The sequence below is a fragment of the Podarcis cretensis genome (assembly GCF_951804945.1).
Source record: "Podarcis cretensis genome assembly, chromosome: 15".
NCBI lineage: Eukaryota > Metazoa > Chordata > Lepidosauria > Squamata > Lacertidae > Podarcis > Podarcis cretensis.
The window spans coordinates 38,525,467-38,550,482 of NC_137185.1; the positions used below are offsets into that span (position 1 = coordinate 38,525,467).

General features: G+C 45.2%; 2 protein-coding genes across 3 annotated transcripts in view; one reads left to right on the forward strand and one right to left on the reverse strand.

Moving 5' to 3' along the window:
- Positions 1 to 6,122: 6,122 nt before the first annotated feature.
- LOC307203957 (interleukin-36 receptor antagonist protein-like) overlaps positions 6,123 to 25,016 on the forward strand; it is a 55,019-nt gene continuing 36,125 nt past the window's right edge. For both annotated transcript variants that reach the window (XM_079955277.1, XM_079955278.1), the window contains exon 1: positions 6,123 to 6,431. The gene's annotated coding sequence lies outside the window, so the exon portion shown is untranslated. The remainder of the gene's footprint in view (positions 6,432 to 25,016) is intronic.
- LOC307203952 (interleukin-36 alpha-like) lies at positions 7,784 to 13,504 on the reverse strand. Its single transcript, XM_079955261.1, has 5 exons — positions 13,306 to 13,504; positions 11,496 to 11,715; positions 11,257 to 11,379; positions 8,934 to 9,073; positions 7,784 to 8,183 (listed from the first exon to the last, which is right to left on the reverse strand). Exons 2-5 carry the CDS (start codon positions 11,590 to 11,592, stop codon positions 7,938 to 7,940), a joined length of 606 nt encoding a protein of 201 aa, XP_079811387.1. The 5' UTR covers positions 11,593 to 11,715; positions 13,306 to 13,504; the 3' UTR covers positions 7,784 to 7,937.

Here is a 25,016-nt window from a genome sequence, read left to right on the forward strand (position 1 = left end):
TTGAGGTATGATGTGCACAGTTTGGGTCTCAAGGTGGACCTCGTGGCTACAATATCAGCCTCCTGCATTTTTTTAACCCACTCACTCCCCCCTCGCCCAGGCTTTGCATAGAGTTTTAGCCACAATGAGGAATCCTGGAGAACTTGGAAGCTTGCCATTGTTTGGGAACATTGTGCCTGATCCTAACACAGGTAATGCCCAATCATGAATTTACAGTAGACAAAGTCAAGCACCTCTTTTGTTCCCCTTCAAAAGCACTCAGGTGCATGAAAACACCTGCAAATATGGGGTGAGCCTGGGTAAATAGAACAGCAGACATGTCTAGAATTGATGGTAGGAATTAATGAGACAGTGGTAAACCACAGAGTCTACAGCAGGGGTCAGCAAGCTTTTTCAGCAGGGGGCCAGTCCACTGTCCCTCAGACCTTGTGGGGGGGCAGACTATATTTTGAAGGGGGGGAGAACGAATTCCTATGCCCCACATATAACCCAGAGATGCATTTTAAATAAAAGCACACATTCTACTCATGTAAAAGCACGCTGATTCCCAGACGGTCCGTGGGCCAGATTTAGAAGGCGATTGGGCCGGATCCAGCCCCTGGACCTTAGTTTGCCTACCCAGGGTATACAGAGCAGGTAGAAACAACAGAGGAGAAGGGTAGAGGACATAGCATCTAGATGTCGCCTTTTTTACTTTAAAACAGACTTGGGAGAAGGATAGGGACATACAGTGGTGCCTCGCAAGACGAAAAGAATCCGTTCCGCGAGTCTCTTCGTCTAGCGGTTTTTTCGTCTTGCGAAGCAAGCCCATTGACGGCTTAGCGGATTAGCGCTATTAGCGGCTTAGCGGCTTTTCGGCTTAGCGGCTTAGAAAAAGGGGGGAGGGGGAAAAACCCGCAGGAACTCGCAAGACATTTTTGTCTTGCGAAGCAAGCCCATAGGAAATTCGTTTTGCGAAGCACCTCCAAAACGGAAAACTCTTTCGTCTAGCGAGTTTTCCGTCTTGCGAGGCATTCGTCTTGCGGGGCACCACTGTAGCTCAGTTGTAGAGTAGCAGACTTACATGGATAAATTTTCAGGTTCAATCCCCAGTCAGTGAAGGGCTTTGGGCCCTGTGCAATGTTGGAATCCTGCCTCGGTCAGAGGAATGTGCCACTCTCCAGGCACCGGCTGAATTCCTTGTTGACCTCCCCCTGCGACTCCCGGCAGGAAAACAGGCGAGGTCTGTAATCGGCGATCCTTCCCAGACGTGAGAAGAACACACCACTCCTTCACCTTCCTCCCTGCTATCCCCAGGGAGGGGAAAGAGACAGACAGAATGTATTTACATGCTTTTATTTCTGTCCTTTGCAGCAGTACAGAGAAACGTGTCTGCACTCTCTTTACATCAGCAGCAGAGAGAATATAACTCCACCCATGTACTTCCAGTACAGGTCAGATGACACACAGAGCTAACATCCGGTGCTCAGTACGGTGAATGGACTGCCCCTTTTTTCCATGGTAACAGTCACAAACGTCAACATCCTGTAAGGCTTTCCAGCCACCTGCAGCTGACGAAGCTGCTGCTCGCTGCTGCATTGCTCCTTTTTGGTAACATGCAATGCCCTGCTCCCCCCACTCTGTTCTGCAGCATTGTTTTGGCACCCTCTGCAACGTGGCACCCACTGCAACGGCACCAACTGGGCCACCCTAAAACCACCTCTGCTCTGGTATCTCCATGTAGGTCTGGGACAGCATCCAGACTGAAGCCCTACAGAGCCGCAGTGTACAGCAGTGCTTCTCAAGCTATCCAGTGTGTTGGATTAGCATTCCCACCCACCCGGACTGCAATGTGCCAGGGACCAGTAGCATGCTTGGTCCCTGAAGCATCCCACCCAGCCTGGCTGTAGTGGAGTCTTTGGAGACTGGCAGCTGATGACTCTGATCCGTGAACCACCCCTTTGAGTAGCACTGGTGTAGGAAATACTAAGTTAGATGCATCAATGCATCTGGCTGGGAATAAGACAGCTTCCTATGTTTCTGTGACAGTCATGTTCTGGACTGCAGGGCATGGGGTTTTATGGGAGGGAAAGCTCACTCTTTCCCCCTCGCTCCGAGGGCCCGGTGAAATTCTAATCTCAGAATCTGCTATTTGCCTAGGGAGGGAAGCTGCTGTTGGTGCCAGAAGCCTAATGGGCCATGTAAAGGAATATGGTGTTTGCTGTCTCTTCCCTTCTCCCCTCCCCCTGACTGCAAGAAGGTTAACCTGCCCGATTAAATTGGTTATTTTCTGTGGGGGGCCTGGGAGGCCTCTTCTAAATCAGCCTCCACTGGGGATGTGTTTATTCATTATAGTGGCTCATTAGACAAAGGGAGTGAAGGGAAGAGAATCGACTGCCACCTAGTGATTTAACTTCTTATCTCCCACAAAGTTGCAGCCACCCGCCCTGCTGAAATTTGTGTTCCCAGCTCTGCCCGGCACCTCCCCTCCTCCAAGTCATGTCAGACAGTGCAGCAGGGAGGTGGGTGTAACTGAGCAGCAATCATCACAGTGTGGTGCCGGGTGGAGAATACTGGGTTTGTTTGACACATGGAAAGCATCACATTTAAATCTTTGTTCAGCCTTAAAGTTCATTAGGGGGTTGAGGGCCTTCATTGTCTCTCTTGGCTTACCTGACTGCAGGGATGGGGAACCTCTGCCCCCCCCCAGGTACTGGTAGCAGAGCTCCCTAAACACATGCGAGCCCCATGGGGTGGTGATTAGTACATCATACTAGGCCAGAAGTGGCTGACCTGTGGCTCTCCAGATGTTGCTGGACTATAACTCCCATAATCCTTGGTCATGCTGGCTGATGTTGTCATTGTGGCCATCTGAAAATTGCTGAACTGTGGGTTAGCCACCCCTGTCCTAGGCCTAGAGAGACCCAGGTTCAAATTCCCACTTTGCCATCAAGCTCACGGGATGACTTTGGGCCAGTCAATATTTGTAAAGGCGAAAGATATGGTGGTAGAAGATTGGTAAAACCATACATGCTACCAAGGAGAGGCAGGACTTAGATTTGGATATATGCTTCAGAGCTCCAGACTATGGGGAGTCCTGAAAAATCAACAATTATAATTTGGTCTTTTATATTTTATTTTTTTATTTTAATTGGATTATGATTGGATATGTTAATTGGATGTTTTTTATTGGAAAATTAATAAAAATGATTAAAAAAACCCAAAACCATACATGCTACCATGAGTTCCTTGAAGGCAAGGTGGGATGTAATTAAAATAAATGGCAGGTCACACACACACACACACACACACACACACCCCTTCATAAGCCCAGAGCCTCCAGTTTGGATTGCTTGTACGTGAATCTGGCCCTGAAGTAAGCTGTGTGTCTCTGCATATTATAGACTCACAGAACTGTAGAGTTGGAAGAGACCATGGGGTGCCATCTATCCCAGCCCCCTGCAATGCAGGAATTTCTTAGCCCAATGTGTGTGTCAGAGCTGCCTCCAGGTCCCAGCTCACAGAGGACCAACGCTAGGCTGTAGTTATGTACAACAGTCTTTATTGAGGTTCAGTTTCCATTTTAAAGCCGCAGCGCGCAGCTCTACGTCTCCACCTTAGACCGGCAAAGTCCCGTCTGAGTCTCCGCCCCTTCCACACCAGTTTAACACTCTCGCTTTGCTTCACCTCTTCCTAAGTTCCTTTCTCCTCTGGGCCCTCCTGCCCGCTAGGGTTTCATCCTTTCTGGACCACTCTGACGCTGACCCTGATGATTCTTCCCCCTCCTTCCGACGGGCTTTAGGACCTGGTTCCCTATCCGGGCTACCTTCTGTGCCGCTCGCCTGTACATTTGAACTTGGCGCGCGCGCCCAGCCTGCAACTTTCCTCTTGACCGTTCCCTCGCTCTCCGATGGAGGCGTGGCCAACCCTGACTCATCTTCTCTCGCTGGTGGTGCATATGTGGGCTCTGACACCTGGGACTCCTCCCCCCCACTACGCTCTGGTGGGGAAGCTGGTCCTGATTTCCAACTGCTGCTCTGGGAGTCCCCGCTGGCCCCTTGCTTCTGGGGTGTCCCCCTTGGGTCCCCCCTTGCCCTGCCCATCGGCGCCCCCTTCTGTGAATCTTCCGATTCGCTGGAGAGGCTCATGGAATCTATCGGGCTGCTGTCATCTTCTCCTACGCTGCCCTCGGATTGCTCCCCCTCGCTCTCCATCTCCTCTCCTCCCTGCGCTCCCGCTGAGTCCCTGACAGTGTGGCTCAAACCCACGATCCTGAGATTAAGAGTCCCACACTCTACTGACTGAGCTATCTGTGTTCCTTCAATGGCTCGGGAACACAAGTGGGGTGTTGCACCAACGACCTACTCTCAGGTTACCCATAGGCATCTGGTTGGCCATTGTGAGAAGAGGATGCTGGACTAGACGGACCTCTTATGTTCAGCATTGCCAGCAGTGGAGGACTTTGGGCTCTCAACTTTCAGCGGCGCCCTGTGTTACTTTAAAATTAGGTGCCCCTATCCAGCACCTCCATTCTACATCATTGTTGCAGCGCCCCTTGTGGTGCTGGCACCCAGTGTGACCAAATCTAAAACTGCTTCTGTGGCCAATGGGAGTTGGGAGATATAATATGAGACAGTGTCAAATTATAAGCAATCCTTGATGTGTAAGAAATCTAAGACACCAAACAGATGCAGGGAGGAGAGTTTCATCCCAGGTTACCATTAGCACTTTATATGTCACATTCCTGCCACAAGGCTTGCTCCTTCTAGGCTGCGATATGAGACAGAACATGCTGGCTTAGTGGTCAGTAACAGCTAACCAGTGGCATAGCATTGGGGGGGGGGGAGAGGGGCAGTGGCCCTGGGTGCAAAATTCTGATAGGGGTGCAACAAGGTGGAACACCTGCATGCTCCACCTCTGGGCTTGCTGGGCCAGAAGGTGGTGGAGCCGCCAAGGACACTGAGGTCCAGTGCCAAGGGCCTTCTGGTGGTTCCCTCACTGTAAGAACTGAAGTTACAGGGAATCAGACAGAGGGCCTTCTTGGTAGTGGCACCCGCCCTGTGGAACACCCTCCCACGAGATGTCAAAGAGAAGAACAACTACCAGATTTTTAGAAGATATCTGAAGGCAGCCCTGTTTAGGGAAGCTTTTAATGTTTAACAGACCACTGTATTTTAATATTCTGCTGGAAGCCGCCCAGAGTGGCTGGGGAAACCCAGGCATATGGGCAGGGTATTAAATAAGTTGTTGTTGTAAGGTGTGCAGCCACCAGCAGTGGCAGCACCAGCAGTCATGTGCTTCATGGGCTCCATGTGCCCCCCCGGGACATGCCTCCACCGCAGCTGCCCAGTTCACTAGGGAGGTTTTCATACTTGCCTTGCGCCAGCAACCCATGCTACACCACTGCGGCTAACTACAAGGATCAGTCTAGATCCACCGTGCCATATTTAAAATAGAAACAAAACAAAAAGCATTACTCAGATGCTCTTCTTCATTATGAACAATTCATTTCACTGTAGCGCTGGACTCACTCTTCATCTCCTTAGTTTGCACAGAATTTCTGCCAAGGTCCCCTTCCTTTCCTCCTCTTTCAGATCCCCAGATACTGCCAACTCTTCCCTCCTCTCCTCCACTGCTGCATTTGCCCAGGTTCATTTATCTTGGGGCAGGGCAATTTGAATTCTATTGTGACGAAGGCCTCTATGATTACTGCAATAAAAAGGAGAGATTTGCAGCCTCTTGTGTTTCTGAGCTAATACTGCCACCCGTTTATTTCATCAATCGTGCATCGCACCAATGGTTAGTGGCAGTGGCGTAGCGTGGGTTGTCAGCACCCGGGGCAAGGCAAGTAATTTGCGCCCTCTAACCCGTGGATTTGCGCCCCCTAACCCGTGGATTTGCGCCCCCTAACCCTAACCCCCAGATGTTGCGCCCGGTGCGGCCGGCCCCCCCTGCACCCCCCACGCTACGCCACTGGTTGGTGGCATGCCCCTCTCAGGAATGAAGAGGGTGGAGTGTGTGGGGGGTGTGAATGGAAATGTTTCCAGTTTAAAAAGGAAGTTGCTTCAGTTTCATCTTCCCTTGTCACTTTTAAAGATGTGTGAAAAGAACAAAGCAATTCCTTTTTTGAGTGACCAGGGGACAACCGCAAGATATATCGTTGTGCAAGGGAAAACACAAGGACGTTACCAAAGATGGTTGTGCAACAGATTTTGCAGCAAGAACCCACTGTTGTGCAACAAGCTTCCACTAGCACAGTTGTTGCATTGGATTCCTTTGAACTCTGCCATCCACTAGTACATGGGCTCTTGTACTGGGAAACAGAAGATATTGCATACGGACCATTTCACAGGGGCTGAGATATGTCCCTTGATGTCTAAAACTATGACGCCTACAATGATGAAAATCAGGAGCAGTGTTTGTGTTCTGGAAGAATGAAAACTTCCATTCCGGTATGAATACCTATTTTACAAGCTATAAATTTGGGAGATCCAGTGTGGTTATCTTAGAATCGTAGAATTGTAGAGTTGGGAGGGACTTTAAGGCATAGCTGTCAACTATTCCCTTTTCTTGCGAGGAATCCTATTCGGAATAAGGGAATTTTCCTTTTAAAAAAGAGAAACATTGACAGCTATGCTTTAAGGGTCTTCTCATCCAACCCCCTGCAATGCAGTAATCTTTTGTCCAATGTGGGGCTCATATCATAATAGGTCACATGCCCCATAGGAGTCTTTAAGTATCTTACAAAAAATTTAGGGCATAAATTTTTATATGGCTAGTATTGGGGAGAATCGGTTAAAAAACTCCTTTGCAGATTTTAATAACTGTTTTACAAGTTGTAAACTTGGAGTGTCAGTGTGATAGGAGGTTTAAATACAGTCATACCTTGGTTCTCGAATGTTATGCATTCCGGAAATCCGTTCGACTTCCAAAACGTTTGAAAACCAAGGCACGGCTTCCGATTGGCTGCAGGAGCTTCCTGCACTCAATCGGAAGCCACAGAAGCTGCGCTGGACATTCTGGTTTGCAAATGGAGGCCAAAACGTTCAAGTCACAAGGCGTTCAAGAACCAAGGTACGACTGTACCTGTTCACCCATAAAGTTGGCTGGGTGCCCTTTGGCTAGTCAGTAACCATTTCCCAGTCTCATTTGTTTCATAGGGTTGTTGTAAGTAGGGATGGCAGACAAATCCAATCCAGTTTAATGATTTATTAAATGTGTATACCATCCTTTATCTGTAGATCTCAGGGTGGTTCACAACATAAAAATACAGTGGTACCTCAGGTTAAGTACTTAATTTGTTCCAGAGATCCGTTCTTAACCTGAAACTGTTCTTAACCTGAAGCACCACTTTAGCTAATGGGGCCTCCTGCTGCTGCCGCGCCGCTGGAGCCCAATTTCTGTTCTCATCCTGAAACAAAGTTCTTAACCTGAAGCACTATTTCTGGGATAGCGGAGTGTGTAACCTGAAGCGTATGTAACCCGAGGTACCACTGTACAGGATAAAAACACAAAATACATGATTAAAAAAAGAACCAAAAACCAAGTATAAGATAATTTTATTTCCCATAAATAATTCACTCTTTCGGAAACAGTGCATAAATTGAAACACCGTCATCCTTCCAAATTTGCCTTTCTGAATTTTGCAGGCAGTTTCCCCAACCAAGTCATATGTACAAAAAGGCACATGCTAGAGTTAATGTGTGCAGAAAATTGCATATGCTAATGGAAAATGACACAAAAAATGCCGTGTATTGAGGGGGAAATGCTTTGCAAAAAAATATGCAAAGTAGCATTAAATGTGTATAGCAGGAGAAAATTGCATTAAAATGCTAATGAATTTTCAGTAGGACTTCAAAAAAAAATGTATAGCAGGCATGGAAATGTGGGGTATTGAACTTAAGGCTGGAAAAATTATATCTGTGGGACTTCATTCTACCACACCACCTATACAGGGGCTATAGAATGGCAACAGCACCTCCTGCCCCTTTATTTGTTTTTTCCATAAAAAATTCAGTGATCTCAGCACCTCCTTGCTGGCTCAAACCAATAGGCTTGTTTGGCTCCGACGAACTGCTAAGAAACCATCCTGGGAATGCTACAGATTCAAAGCTGCCAGTCTCCTTGCCGCTGGCAGTCTTGCAGAGGAAACTGAAGTTCTTGGATTCCTGTTTTTTATTATATAGATCCATAATTTTTTCTCCCTTAAAAAAAAATTAAAAAAAATTCACAACAATCGACAAAAAAAATTATTTAAATTCATCCAACAAAACAAGAGACCCTCTGTTGCCTCATAAAATCCTCTGCAGGGTTAAGGAGGCATGGCAGAACTGAGCAATCCTAAGTATTGGAAGCCAGTAGAACTCACACAAGCCAGCCTAAGTTACCCCTGCTCCCAATTCCATTATGTTGATGGCAAGGAAATAAATATAGGTATTAGAAGAGAATTCCTGGATGCCAGGGTGCGGGTTTGGGGCAAGTACTCTTTGGTGAGAGAACCACAGCAGAAATTTAAAATCACAAAATATGTAGCAAAGTAAAGGGTGGAAATATAGGCTGTTAGACCTTCAAAATGTACCTTTCTAAGTTCCTTCAAAGTTTGTCTCTTCCCCCAAAGACCACACATTTAATAAGTTAAAAATTCAAAGTTTGTCTCTTCCCCCAAAGACCACACATTTAATAAGTTAAAAATTGGTTTACTTACAAACACTTCAAAGGCCAGGTTCATGTGCTTTCCCATACATCAGTCAGAAGACACAGGCAGTAAAAATTGGCTTAGTTACAGTGGTGAAAGTTCCTAAATTATTGGTACAGGAACTCAAGGGAGGCTTGTTAGAGCCATGTGGTCTGAGTTTGGAGCAGCCAGCTCAGACCTCATATGCTGAGCTTCTCATATAGACTAGGGGTGACAAATATGGAATCAAAAGAGACATTGAAGCACAAATGATACTCACCACTAACTTTAGCCGAGGTTGACCACCAACTTCCACACAGGACAAAGTACGTTGCCCATCTTCCTTACCCATAAAGATGGCGGATGTTCTGTCATCTTTTTCCCCAATAATTTTATCTGGGACCACAGCAATTAACCCCTCTGGAGGTGAGCAGCTCAGAAACAGGATCAGTGGAGGGAAAGAGAGAGGAAGAGCGGGAGGAAGGGAGAGAGAAAGCATTATTGGTACAGGAGTCTTGGGTGACTGGAAGGCCATCAATGAGATTGAAAGCTGTTGAAGTGACCCATAAGAACAAGTCTCTAGAAAGGAGCTCAACCCCTATACTAGAAGTATGTCCAATGTTCATATCATGAGAGGTCCACTGCATAGCACAGGAGCTTGCACAGCGCACAAGCAATCTTGTATCTTGAAGTGACCTTCAGTCCTCTTACACATTGTTTTTACAAAAAAAATATTGGAACCTCCTAAAATGGGTGCTAAGCTCAGAGGTAGAACACATTGTTCTGCAGGCATGTGCTCTACCAGTGAATTACAGACCTTCCCTGTCAACCATTATAACAGGTGAGGGTAAACAGCTCTCAACACCCTTGGCTATTGGCCATGCCTCTTAGGGCAACTGGAGGGTCAAACTTCCCCTGCATATGCATTAGAGGCTTGTTTCGTAACATTGTTCTTTGTTGCTTCTGTGCAGTGCCTGCTGCTTGCATCTTGTCCATGGTGTCTCATTTTAGTCCATACCGGCCTTTCCCTCTGCAATCTCAGAGTTATTTGTTCCATTTGGGGAGCTGTTCTCAAGCTGGATGGGTTTTTCCAATTGAAACACCCTGCCAGCTGTATCTTCCTGCTATGGCTTGCTAACTATCCAAATGTGTAGATCTGAAAGAAGGGAGCCACAGAAAGATGTTTCAATATAAGGCTGTGGTGAATCTACTATGGAGGCCACTCACCACAGTTGCAACACACATGCAACATCTTTTCCTGTAGCATGAAGACAGCATTTTCTAGGCTGATGAGAAGCAAGGCTTGCACAATGCTGATTGACTGGCTCCATCTGTCATCTCTAGCTGAAGCAGGAATGGAGGACCTGTGCCTCCCTCTCATGGTTGTTCTTAGACGTCAACTTCCAGCCAACATGGCCAATGGTCCATGCAATATCTGGAGGGGCACAGGCTCCCCATCTCCAAGTTAAAAAGTTCATGTGGCAGGTGGTATGACAGATCATTCTCTGACTGATACCCTTGGAGAACCACTGCCAATTGGAATAAGTGAGACAAGATGGACTAGCCTTGGAATAAGAGAGATGGACCAGTGATCTGGGCATGATGGAGCAATGGTTTGACTAGGTCTAAGGCACCTGCCTATGCAACTAGTGACTAAAGGCATTGCATTAGAACAGACTCAGCCCAGAACTCTCCTCTTCCCCATTTCACAGTGGCTCTCATGAACCCCATGGATAAGTCCCACAAGAGGATTGCTGAGCCTTGTTTAAGAAGATGCTGTTGGGATTCGCAGGATACTGAATAAGTCTGCAGGCTTCAACAGGATGATGCAATACTCTGTGAAGTGCTGGGTCAGAGTGACTCAGCAGGAGTGTGATTAATGTGATTGGCTATCACCTGTTTTAAAAAGGAAAGCCTGTTTAACAGTGGGCGTGGTTGCTGTGGTGGTTGTGCTGTGGTGTGGTGATGCTGTGTGGAGAGTATTCGTTTGCCTTAAGGAGCAGGTACTCTGTTTGGACTGTTTTTTTTGTAAATACCTGTATATAGCTCACATTAAAAAGACTGCACTGGGAAAAACCTGGGACTCTGAGCGTTTCCGCTGAAAGCGCCGCGAGGAATTTCGCGACAGATGCTGCTGAGTCACTGGGTTGGCCTTGCAACTAGGCAAAGTGGGACACTCACTTCAGGCAGCACATCCCTTTGTACCTAAGCTAGTCCATTTCCCCTGGGTGTGGTCAAGGATGTTGTCCCATTACTAGTGTTGAAGTAAGATTCAACTGCCACTGCCAGGCAGATTCTAGCATATGTGGAATGGGAAGACACTATCTTGTCCTTCACCCAAGACAACAGGGCCGGCCCTACCATTAGGAAGAGTGAACCTATCTTGTTCCTAGCATTAAAAAAAAATTCAACTACCAATCCAGTTGGCTTCCATGCCTGGAATGAAGGATGGGCATTAGCTTGTCCTTTGCCTAAGGCAGAAAAATGTCTTGGACCAGCCCTGCTGAATCAGACATCTCCCTGAAACTAGGTTACCTAGTTCCACTTGAAAACAGCCAGCCACCTGGGGTGGAGGAACTGAGAAACATGGTAGGAGCTGTTACCTGGTGAGTTGGAATTTCTGGGAGCTGAGAGCAGCTGGTCACCCACTAACAAGAGGTACTTCTGGTTAATATCCCAAATTTTGAAGTACCAGGGATCTGGTAATGACTGGATCACAACCGTACCTGGATGGTTAAAAAGGCAAAAATTAAAAAATCTAAACAATTGGCATAATGATGATTGGCATGGTTTTGAAACTTAGCTTGAGCTACGAATAGAAAAGTAAAGAATCATTTTTCACCTGGAGGTGGCTCCTTAAAATGATTGAATAAATCTTTCATTTCCTGTTGTACAGTTTTGTGGGGCTTCCTCATTTCAGCCTCCCCCATTTTCTCCATTTCTTCTTGATGAGTGGTTGAGGTTCAGACTGTATGAAGTTCAGATTTCTGTAGGGGGAGCTTTTAAAAAAGAGTGACGTCTTACGCTGCGATCCCCGATGAGCTTCGTTTGGTTTATTTCATCTATAGATCATAGAATGACAAACAGACAGTAGCAATATATGAAACTACACAATTCTTATAACTAACATCCTTTGTACTCCCAATGATGTGAATTATTGTAAAACCTTTGTCAATTCATAGTTTGTTTGTTTGTTTGTTTGTTTGTATGTTTGTTTATTTGATTGTATGTTTGTTTGTTGGTTGGTTGGTTTGCTTTCTTGGCATAAATGTATCTATTTTAAAGCAATAAAGATATACACATAGATCATAGAATGGTAGAGTTGAAAGGGACTATTCGGGTCAACTAATCCAATCCCTTGAAATATAGGAATCTCAACTAAAGTGTGCAGGACAGTGTCTTGCCAAAGGCAAGGTGGTTCTTTTAAAATGAGATTCAGAAGCAATACAAAATACACAAGTGAGTGAGAAGATTAAAGATTTTATTCTGAAACAGCAAACAATGTATACATACCAAGCAAGCACTTCAATCTGCCACTTGGAAACCCTCAAGAAGTGGCAAAGTGACTCCTCCAGGTAGCCTCAGTTTGCACAGCCCTGCAGCCGATCAGTCCATGCATAGGCTTCAGAGAAACTCTGCCTGAACCGTCAGATTTTATAGATAACCTGTGTAGCCTTCAAGACTGGCTATGTGCAAATCATCCATTAGCTACTCCCTCCCAGTGCCTCACTTTCTCAAACCACAACAAACATGAAAGAAGGTACCCAGCACTATCCTCCACAACTGATAAGGCAGCTTCACCTCCTGCCAACATTCCCAAACGTTGAGGACTGTTCTCAAAAACATTCATATTGAAAAATAGCAATGAGAAGCCAAAATACATTCCATCAGAAAACTTAACAAGAGAGAGGGAAGGGGAAAGAACAGAGGCAGGAAGGGCTCCTTGTCAGACCACTAGCTCCTGGATACATTCTGTCTTCCAGATGCATTTCTCATATAGTCAAACCTTGGTTCCCAAACGGCTTAGTTGCCGAACAAATTGGCTCCTGAACACTGCAAACCCAGAAGTAAGTGTTCCGGTTTGCGAATGTTTTTTGGAAGCCAACCATCCAACGCGGCTTCCGCATGAGTGCAGGAAGCTCCTGCAGCCAATCGGAAGCCACTCCTTGGTTTTCGAACGGTTTCAGGAGTCGAATGGACTCCTGGAACAGATTAAGTTCGAGAACCAAGGTGCCACTGTAAAGACAAATAGCCATCTAAGCTCTGCTTAAAAACCTCTAAGGAAGGAGAGTCCACCATCTCCCAAGGAAATCCGTTCCACTGTCCAACACAGCCCATAGTTTGAAGCTGACTTGTTTCGAAAGATATATCTTGCACAAAAAGAAATATGATAGATGGGGAACATTGGCAAGAGGAAAGGCCAGATACAAATCCATTGCTTCACAGATGATTTGGCAGTGGAAGCAGACAATCTAGCCTACTGTTCCTTAACCTGGTGCCTTCCAAATATTGTGGACTCCAACCCAGCTTAGGCAACATTCATAGAAGATGGGAATAGCAGTCCAATAATATCTGGAAGGCAGCAGGTTGTAGACGACTAACATTTCAACACAGAGACAGGCAGTTCAGATAAGTAATTAAGGAAGTGGTACCTGCGCTGGTGCGATAAAGTTCCGTGCCTTGGGAGAGATCCTTCTCTCTCTGCTCTCCCCTGGGATTTGCACAGCAGTATATTGCTGCTCAGTGAGGCTGGTAGGTGTGGTTTGCATGCTTCATTCTTATTTACATGTCAGGTTCTTGGCATTTGAAATACTAATTTAACCAGTTTTTCAGGTCTATCATCTGCACAAAACTTCACAGGCTCTTTGCGAAATGCCTAGTTGGATTTCCATCTGTTTTTTGTTTGTTTGTTTTTTGAAGTTCAGTGATAGAAGTACTTCTGAACAAGGATGGATTCACGTGACCATTTGTATTATAAAAGATTGGAGAAAAAAGAGAAGACAGATCATTCTGCAATGCTGCTTGCATAAGTCTATTGCATACAGGATGTGCTACCAAGTTGCACACTTGCATTGCTAAAAGAACTAACTAGGAAGACTCAGCTGCTGAGTGTATTAATTGATTGAGATTGACCAACAAGCCTCATCCCCCATCCCAATTAAATGCTGTTGCTTCCTCATTCCTTTGGCTGCTTTGATCTCCAGCATTAATTGCTAGCAGCCTGGCGCCAACTTTTACAAAGTAAGGAATCCAAAATTCCAGAGACAAAGGCTTGAAGCTTCTTTAGTCCATCAACTCCCTGAAGGAATACTCCATTCCACCCTTCTCCAAACACTTATCCCCACCTTGTCCTCTCTTCCAGATCTGCTCTGGTCAAGAGTTGGGGGTGAGGCTGACATTTTCTGGGCTCATAGTCTGCACCAACCACATGAACAAGAACAACCTGGAAGGCTCTTGTGTTCAGCTTAACAAATGGTAGCACATTGGGCATTATGCATCTTGTGTCCAAGCAAGTGCATTTTGCACACTTGAAAATGACATTAAAACTAACTACCTTGAAAGAACTTCTTGAAAAGGTTGGCTCCGATCCTACTTAGAATGCTAAGAATGAAACCACTCCCTGAACATTATGAAGATTCCTTTGATTACAACACAATCATTCCTTTGCTTCCTCAGTATCTGAATAACATTTGCTGGGGACTAGGCACCTCAGATATGCAGATGACACAACATTGATGGCAGAAAGTGAGAAGGAATTAAAGAACCTTTTAATGAGGGTGAAAGAGGAGAGCGCAAAATATGGTCTGAAGCTCAACATCAAAAAAACGAAGATCATGGCCACTGAGCCCATCACCTCCTGGCAAATAGAAGGGGAAGAAATGGAGGCAGTGAGAGATTTTACTTTCTTGGGCTCCATGATCACTGCAGATGGTGACAACAGTCACGAAATTAAAAACGCCTGCTTCTTGGGAGAAAAGCAATGACAAACCTAGACAACATCTTAAAAAGCAGAGACATCACCTTGCCAACAAAGGTCTGTATAGTTAAAGCTATGGTTTTCCCAGTAATGATGTATGGAAGTGAGAGCTGAACCATAAAGAAGGCTGATCACCGAAGAATTGATGCTTTTGAACTATGGTGCTGGAGGAGACTCTTGAGAGTCCCATGGACTGCAAGAAGAACAAACCTATCCATTCTTAAGGAAATCAGGCCTGAGTGCTCACTGGAAGGACAGATCCTGAAGCTGAGGCTCCAATACTTTGGTCACCTCATGAGAAGAGAAGACTCCCTGGAAAAGACCCTGATGTTGGGAAAGATGGAGGGCACAAGGAGAAGGGGACGACAGAGGATGAGATGGTTGGATAGTGTTCGTGAAGCTACCAGCATGAGTTTGACCAAACTGCGGGAGGCAGTGGAAGACAGGAGTGCCTGGTGTCCATGGGGTCACGAAGAGTCGGACACAACTAAACGACTAAAGAACAACAACAGGGAGATGATGAATGTGCTTGGGTCTCTGGCTAGCAGTTGTGGGAACACAATGCTTGGCTAGATCACCTACTAGCTTCATCCAGTGGCCTCTTCTTACATTCTATTGTTTCTGGGGGTGGGGTTTTAATAAATGAGGAACAGTCATTTATTGCCAAATCCTTAGGGTGACCAGAGACCTAATTAGCAGAGACTAATTCAGTATGCAGCCTCCATTCTGGGATTAACTCTAAACATCGGTTCATCCCTATAATATCTGCCTAATATCTGTAGCTTCCGTTGTTGTTTCCTCATCCACCCCCTGCTTTTTGTAACATGGATGGAGGACTTTCACACTATTTTGTTACATTTGGGACCTAATAAAGATTTCTGGCCAACACCGTAGATTTTGACCCTACATATCTGTGGTTATCAACACCAAAACCCACCAACACCAAATATTAAAATGACTCACACTATTGTCAAAACAAAATAAAAAAATTCCTTCCAGTAGCACCTTAAAGACCAACTAAGTTAGTCTTGGTGCATGCACACTTCTTCAGATATCTGAAGAAGTGTGCATGCACACGAAAGCTCATACCAAGAACTAACTTAGTTGGTCTTTAAGGTGCTACTGGAAGGAATTTTTTTATTTTGTTTTGACTATGGCAGACCAACACGGCTACCTATCTGTAACTCACACTATTGTGAAATTGCAAAATGCATTTCCCATTTCCTCACTCACTAGCTGGTAACTTTCCAGCTCTTGTGCCTTGGCTGTGTGAGAGTGATTTAATCTTTGCCTTTGTGGTTGAAATGGAAACAGAGTATTTTGGCAATACTCCAGGAGAAGGGACAGAAGCAAGTTTTTACTTTCATCTGGATTCACCAAGGCTCCAACCTGGCATCTCTGTATTTGCATTTTGTTGTTGTTGTTTTTTAGTTGTTTAGTCATGTCCGACTCTTCGTGACCCCCTGGACCAGAGCATGTCAGGCACTCCTGTCTTCCACCGCCTCCCGCAGTTTGGTCAAACTCATGTTCGTAGCTACAAGAACACTATCCAACCATCTCGTCCTCTGTCGTCCCCTTCTCCTTGTGCCCTCCATCTTTCCCAACATCAGGGTCTTTTCCAGGGAGTCTTCTCTTCTCATGAGGTGACCAAAGTATTGGAGCCTCAGCTTCAGGATCTGTCCTTCCAGTGAGCACTCAGGCCTGATTTCCTTAAGAATGGATAGGTTTGTTCTTCTTGCAGTCCATGGGACTCTCAAGAGTCTCCTCCAACACCATAATTCAAAAGCATCAATTCTTCAGCGATCAGCCTTCTTTATGGTCCAGCTCTCACTTCCATACATCACTACTGGGAAAACCATAGCTTTAACTATATTTGTATTATTAATGCATATTAAGAATAGATGAAGCTGCCTTTAAGCAAGTCCAGAGTGCTTCTCTTTCACCACTAACTTTGGAAAACCTTCACACTAGAGAAATTAGGGGAAGGGTCTCCAAGCTGCATAGAGCTGTAACGTCATGCTTTAACAGTCTAACTGTAAGGCACCAACCCATCTAGATATTTCTTTTTTAAAAAAGCCTGCAACCATTGTCTGAGGCTTCACCTTATACCACCTAAGGATTTTTGAACCTTGATTATGGTGTTCAGAATCATCACATGTGAGCAACCTAACAAGTTTACTTGCAGGGTTTTAGAGAGCTTCCTGGGAGAGTTTTTAATCCAAGCCCGGTGGTCAATTGGCAGACCAACTCTGCATTATGAAGATGACTGCAAATGTGACATGAAGGCTGACAACGTCAACACTGCATTGTGGGAATCCATTGCAGACAACCACAGTGCCTGGAGACAGACAGTCAAGTTGTGTATCCATAGCCGTGACCAGAGAAGAAATGACCACTGTGAGGAATGCAGACAGAAGAAACGCCATGGTGCATCCGTAGCAGTACAACCGGACGCCTTCATCTGCCCTAGCTGAAACAAAACATGTCTCTCTTGCATCGGTCTCCACAGCACCAGCAGGCACTGTAGAATCATAGAATCATAGAATCATAGAGTTGGAAGAGACCACAAGGGCCATCGAGTCCAACCCCCTGCCAAGCAGGAAACACCATCAGAGCACTCCTGACATATGGTTGTCAAGCCTCTGCTTAAAGACCTCCAAAGAAGGAGACTCCACCACACTCCTTGGCAGCAAATTCCACTGTCGAACAGCTCTTACTGTCAGGAAGTTCTTCCTAATGTTTAGGTGGAATCTTCTTTCTTGTAGTTTGGATCCATTGCTCCGTGTCCGCTTCTCTGGAGCAGCAGAAAACAACCTTTCTCCCTCCTCTATGTGACATCCTTTTATATATTTGAACATGGCTATCATATCACCCCTTAACCTCCTCTTCTCCAGGCTAAACATGCCCAGCTCCCTTAGCCGTTCCTCATAAGGCATCGTTTCCAGGCCTTTGACCATTTGGGTTGCCCTCCTCTGGACACGTTCCAGTTTGTCAGTGTCCTTCTTGAACTGTGGTGCCCAGAACTGGACACAGTACTCCAGTTGAGGTCTGACCAGAGCAGAATACAGTGGCACTATTACTTCCCTTGATCTAGATGCTATACTCCTATTGATGCAGCCCAGAATTGCATTGGCTTTTTTAGCTGCCGCGTCACACTGTTGGCTCATGTCAAGTTTGTGGTCAACCAAGACTCCTAGATCCTTTTCACATGTACTGCTCTCAAGCCAGGTGTCACCCATCTTGTATTTGTGCCTCTCATTTTTTTTGCCCAAGTGCAATACTTTACATTTCTCCCTGTTAAAATTCATCTTGTTTGTTTTGGCCCAGTTCTCTAATCTGTCAAGGTCGTTATGAAGTGTGATCCTGTCCTCTGGGGTGTTAGCCACCCCTCCCAGTTTGGTGTCATCTGCAAATTTGATCAGGATGCCCTTGAGTCCATCATCCAAGTCATTGATAAAGATGTTGAATAAGACCGGGCCCAAGACAGAACCCTGTGGCACCCCACTAGTCACTCTTCTCCAGGATGAAGAGGAACCATTGATGAGCACCCTTTGGGTTCTGTCAGTCAGCCAGTTACAAATCCACTGAGTGGTAGCATAGTCAAGTCCGCATTTTACCAGCCTCTTTACAAGAATATCATGGGGCACCTTGTCAAATGCCTTGCTGAAATCAAGGTAGGCTACATCCACTGCGTTCCCTTCATCTACCAGGCTTGTAATTCTGTCAAAAAATGAGATCAGGTTAGTCTGACATGACTTGTTTTTCAGAAATCCATGCTGACTATTGGTGATCACAGTATTCCTTTCTAGGTGCTCACAGACTGTTTGCTTAATGATCTGCTCCAGAATCTTCCCTGGTATTGATGTCAGACTGTTGTTGTTGTTGTTTAGTCGTTTAGTCGTGTCCGACTCTTCGTGACCCCATGGACCAGAGAACGCCAGGCACTCCTGTCCTCCACTGCCCCCCGCAGCTTGGTCAGACTCATGCTGGTAACCTCGAAAACACTATCCAACCATCTCGTCCTCTGTCGCCCCCTTCTCCTTGTGCCCTCCATCTTTCCCAACATCAGGGTCTTCTCCAGGGAGTCTTCTCTTCTCATGAGGTGGCCAAAGTACTGGAGCCTCAGCTTCACAATCTGTCCTTCCAGTGAGCACTCAGGGCTGATTTCCTTCAGAATGGAGAGGTTTGATCTTCTTGCAGTCCATGGGACTCTCAAGAGTCTCCTCCAGCACCATAATTCAAAAGCATCAATTCTTCGGCGATCAGCCTTCTTGATGGTCCAGCTCTCACTTCCATACATCACTACTGGGAAAACCATAGCTTGAACTATACGGACCTTTGTCGGCAAGGTGATGTCTCTACTTCTCAAGATGCTGTCTAGGCCTGTCATTGCCCTTCTCCCAAGAAGCAGGCGTCTTTTAATTTCGTGGCTGCTGTCACCATCTGCAGTGATCATGGAGCCCAAGAAAGTAAAATCTCTCACTGCCTCCATTTCTTCCCCTTCTATTTGCCAGGAGGTGATGGGACCAGTAGCCATGATCTTCGTTTTTTTGATGTTGAGCTTCAGACCATATTTTGCACTCTCCTCTTTCACCCTCAATAAAAGGTTCTTTAATTCCTCCTCACTTTCTGCCATCAAGGTTGTGTCATCTGCATATCTGAGGTTGTTGATATTTCTTCCGGCAATCTTAATTCCGGCTAGGGATTCATCCAGCCCAGCCTTTCGCATGATGAATTCTGCATATAAGTTAAATAAGCAGGGAGACAAAATGCAGCCTTGTCGTACTCCTTTCCCAATTTTGAACCAGTCAGTTGTTCCATATCCAGTTCTAACTGTAGCTTCTTGTCCCACATAGAGATTTCTCAGGAGACAGATGAGGTGATCAGGCACTCCCATTTCTTTAAGAACTTGCCATAGTTTGCCATGGTCGACACAGTCAAAGGCTTTTGCATAGTCAATGAAGCAGAAGTAAATGTCTTTCTGGAACTCTCTAGCTTTCTCCATAATCCAGCGCATGTTTGCAATTTGGTCTCTGGTTCCTCTGCCTCTTCTAAATCCAGCTTGCACTTCTGGGAGTTCTCGGTCCACATACTGCTTGAGCCTTCCTTGTAGAATTTTAAGCATAACCTTGCTAGCGTGAGAAATTAGTGCAATTGTGCGATAGTTGGAGCATTCTTTGGCACTGCCCTTCTTTGGGATTGGGATGTAGACTGATCTTCTCCAATCTTCTGGCCACTGCTGAGTTTTCCAAACTTGCTGGCATATTGAGTGTAGCACCTTAACAGCATCATCTTTTAAAATTTTAAATAGTTCAGCTGGAATACCATCACTTCCACTGGCCTTGTTATTTGCAGTGCTTTCTAAGGCCCATTTGACTTCACTCTCCAGGATGTCTGGCTCAAGGTCAGCAACCACACTCCCTGGGGTATATGAGACATCCGTTTCTTTCTGGTATAATTCCTCTGTGTATTCTTGCCACCTCTTCTTGATGTCTTCTGCTTCTGTTAGGTCCTTTCCACTTTTGTCCTTTATTATGGAAATCTTTGTACGAAATGTTCCTTTCATATCTCCAATTTTCTTGAACAGATCTCTGGTTCTTCCCATTCTATTGCTTTCCTCTATTTCTTTGCATTGCTTGTTTAAGAAGGTCTTCTTGTCTCTCCTTGCTATTCTTTGGAAATCTGCATTCAATTTCCTGTATGTTTCACGATCTCCCTTGCATTTTGCTTGCCTTCTCTCCCCCGCTATTTGTAAGGCCTCATTGGACAGCCACTTTGCTTTCTTGCATTTCCTTTTCATTGGGATGGTTTTCGTTGCTGCCTCCTGTATAATGTTACGAGCCTCCATCCATAGTTCTTCAGGCACTCTGTCCACCAAATCTAAATCCTTAAACCTGTTCCTCACTTCCACTGTGTATTCATAAGGGATTTGACTTAGATTGTATCTTACCGGCCCAGTGGTTTTTCCTACTTTCTTCAGTTTAAGCTTGAATTTTGCTATAAGAAGCTGATGATCTGAGCCACAGTCAGCTCCAGGTCTTGTTTTTGCTGACTGTATAGAGCTTCTCCATCTTTGGCTGCAGAGAATATAATCAATCTGATTTCGATGCTGCCCATCTGGTGATGTCCATGTGTAGAGTCGTCTCTTGTGTTGTTGGAAAAGCGTGTTTGTGATGACCAGCTTGTTCTCTTGACAGAACTCTATTAGCCTTTGCCCTGCTTCGTTTTGATCTCCAAGGCCAAACTTGCCAGTTGTTCCTTTTATCTCTTGACTCCCTACTTTAGCATTCCAATCCCCTATAATGAGAAGAACATCCTTCTTTGGTGTCACTTCTATAAGGTGTTGTAAGTCTTCATAGAATTGGTCAATTTCAGTTTCTTCAGCACCAGTAGTTGGTGCATAAACTTGGATTACTGTGATGTTAAAAGGTCTGCCTTGGATTCGTATCGAGATCATTCTATCATGTCAGACTGACTGGGCAGTAATTATTTGGGTCCTCTCTTTTCCCCTTTTTGAAAATAGGGACAACATTTGCCCTCCTCCAGTCTGCCGGGACTTCGCCTGTTCTCCTGTTGTAATTCTCCAACAGTTTGTCCTCACCCCCTAAGATACACTGACCCATTGTCTCCCAAGACAGACAGATGCCAAGCATGGATAGCAACAACATTCTGATTTTCCCCCCCTAACACCAGTGGATCTGATCTATTAGAAATGGCTGCAGGTTTCAAAATAAAACAAAGTGATCTCAGCAGCTCTTTGCTGACTCTGAGCAAGCGGTTTGTTTGGCTCAAAAAGGGCGCTCATGAACCAACCCAGAAACATCATGGATTCAAAAGAGAAATTCCCTTAGCTCTCTCCAGATCTACTGTAAATAATGAACCTCTTTCAGTTTTTTTTTTTTAAATAAAGCTCTGTAATGCATGTTTCCTAAGAAATTATGAATGCTTAATTAATTTAAAAAAAGGCTTGTTGTATCAATGAGACAGTGTGACTATTGGATTAGCAATATCTCCACCCCTGGGAACTTTAATTACCTGTTTACTTTATTCTTTTTCTTTTCTCAGTTTTACAGCAAAGACAAGACAAAAAAATAACTGAAACCACTAAAAGCAAACTCACAAAGCTTTCAATTAAAAGGACAGTAGCCCTTAAAAGTCTGCATAGTGCTTTACCTCTCCAGACTGGGCAGGCTTCCACTGCAATGATGTCCTCTTGCAAAAAGACTACCAACCTATGAGGTCTGAAAAATCATGAAAGGGTGGTGCAAGAGCCTATTTTGTGATCTAGACAAAGCGATTTGGAACGCTTGCTGAGGAAATAGGATCCTGGGTTTTGCCTCCATCCAATGTGCTTCTAAAGTTTGATTCCTCCTCCTCCATTATTTCCACCACCACCATCATCAACAACAACACTGGCTAACTGGTGTGAACTAGGGCTAACTGGTGTGAATTGGCTAACTCAGATATGTGGAGGGAGATTTATTTGGTGGTAGGATACTAACTGCCAGAATATTTCCCACACGACACTGCTAAGCTCCTGAACAGAATTTGGATCAATATCTCCACTTTGTGGAATAAAGGAGGAACAGCACTTCCATAATTCCATGTTTTATTCTGCTTTTCTCTTGTACATGTCTTTATGCTCTATAAATTTGTATAATACTAATATTGCAGTCCAGGGGTGAGGAACCCATGACACTCCAGATGTTGATTCAGGTGGATAGCCTTGTTGATCTGACATAGTCTTAATAAATAACAAGATGAAAGATGAAACAAAGATGAAAGATTCCAGATCAACTAAATATAAGCTTTCAAGATATGAGCTTTTGTGTGTAATACACACTTCTGTCAGATACTCTGAAGTGGAGGTCACTTCAGCCTTATAACTGTTGATGACTGTTATCGCAGTTGGTTCCACAGGGAAGGGCAAGGGATTTTTAAAGCGATAGAGGACCATAATTAGCTTTAGTATGTACGGTATAATGAGACATGAATCCAATATCTCTATTCAGACCAGGTCTCTCCATAGTTTTTAGTTTGGTAATGAGTTGTAATTCAGCAACTTCTCTTTCAAGTGTATTTCTAAAATTCTTTTGCAATAAGACAGCCACTCTAAGATCCTGCACAGAATGGACTGGGAGATTGAAGGGCTCTCCTATTGGTTTCCCTGTTTTATGATTCCTGATGTCAGATTTATGCCCATTTATCCTTTGGTGTAAAGTTTTCCTTTTTGTCCAATATAAAGAGCTGAAGGGCACTGTTGGCATTTGATAGCATATATAATGTTGGACGCAGGTGGCGCTGTGGGTTAAAGCCTCAGCGCCTAGGACTTGCCGATCGAAAGGTCGGCGGTTCGAATCCCTGCGGTGGGGTGCGCTCCCGCTGCTCGGTCCCAGCGCCTGCCAACCTAGCAGTTCGAAAGCACCTCCGGGTGCAAGTAGATAAATAGGGACCGCTTACCAGCGGGAAGGTAAACGGCGTTTCCGTGTGCGGCTCTGGCTCGCCAGAGCAGCGATGTCACGCTGGCCACGTGACCTGGAAGTGTCTCCGGACAGCGCTGGCCCCTGGCCTCTTAAGTGAGATGGGCGCACAACCCCAGAGTCTGTCAAGACTGGCCCGTAAGGGCAGGGGTACCTTTACCTTTACCTTTATAATGTTGGAAGATGAACAATTAAATAGGCCTGAGATGGTATGTGTCCGGGAACTGCCATCGGCTCAGGAGCGAGGGGGGGGGGGAAGGCGGATGGATTACAGAGAGCCCCCAAAGATCGTGGGAAGCAGCACTTCCTCAGCGGAGGAAGGCAGCCACGCCTCTAGTGGGGTGGAGCTTCAGGGCTCGGAGGATGCAAGGCGGTGCCAGGACACCTTGCCTGAGCAAAGCGGGGAGGAGAGAGGTCCTTCATTACCCATGCCTTCCTTGCGCAGTAGGCTTCCACGCCGAGAGGGGAGGCGCAGACTGGGCGTCAAAAAACTACTCTGCTGGGGAAGGTTTAAGGACCACCCACTCTCAGATTCTGCCAGTGAATGAGCAAGATACGGAATAGAGGCACTCCACATTGTAAAGGTTTTTGTTTTGTTTTTTTATAATAATTTTTATTCAATTTTCCATATCTTTTTTTTCCATAACAAAGAAAACAAAACAACAAAAAACATGCAACATGTATAATTTCCAACTCTTAATTTCATATTTCTTACTCTCCCGACTTCCTCGTACCTCCCCTTTCTGCATTCTCATGTCGAATTAATTAATTAACAAATCCCTCCCTTACTTTCAAATTTATTATAAAAACATTCAATTTCTTCCACTTAACCATTATCGCTATTAACCCCTATTTTTCTTATTCAACATCAATCTAGCATTCACTAATTTTGGAATATTTCTTTAAATAGTCTTTAATTTTTTTCCAATCTTCTTCCGCCGTTGCTCTTCCCTGGTCTCGGATTCTGCATGTCATCTCTGCCAGGCCCATGTAGTCAATCACTTTCATCTGCCACTCTTCCACGGTGGGTAGGTCTTGTGTCTTCCAGTACTTTACTATAAGAATTCTTGCTGCTGTTGTAGCATACATAAAAAAAGTTCTATCCTTCTTTACAACCGATTGGCCGACCATGCCCAGGAGAAAGGCCTCTGGTTTCTTAGGAAAGGTGTACCTAAGTACCTTTTTCAGTTCATTATAGATCAGTTCCCAGAAAGCCTTAATCCTTGGGCACGTCCACCAAAGGTGAAAGAATGTTCCTTCCACATTGTAAAGGTTTTTTTAGCACCAATAATAAAGCTTTAGAACAGACCAATGAGGCATCTTGCCTGATTGCTCTCGAGCAACCACCCGATAGCCATTACAGTATGTTTGATGTTATTGGGGCCAATAATGATGGTGTCTGGGTGTACATGGCAACAAAGTTGGCATCTAGATTTATTGCGGGCTCTTGTGCCAGTGTCCATGTTAATTGTGTGTGAGGAGCTGTTTAAGATTGGGTGGCTTTCTGTAGGCAATGAAAGGTTTTCCTCCCAGAGCTCCAGATGTTGGTGGACTCTAACTACTGTCAGCCCAAGCCAGCCAGGGATGATGGTGACTAGAGTCCATCACATACAGTAACCTTTGTGCAAACAAATAAGGACGTGCACTGTTATATAACCACCCTACAAGCAAATCAGAACAAATGTTCAATGAAGAGCGGACATTGTATAACCTCTGCCCAAGCAAATCAAAGAGTACTAAATGACTAAAGAAGCCACTTTCCCTCCATCTATATGAGTTTGAAAATTTCTGTGCAGCTGCACCTCCAACTTCACCCCAATGAACTATGGTCCCCACCCTGATAGAATAAGTTGTCAAAACCAGGTGAAGGGTCTGCAAAATTCAAGCAGGAAGATGTAAGGTACGT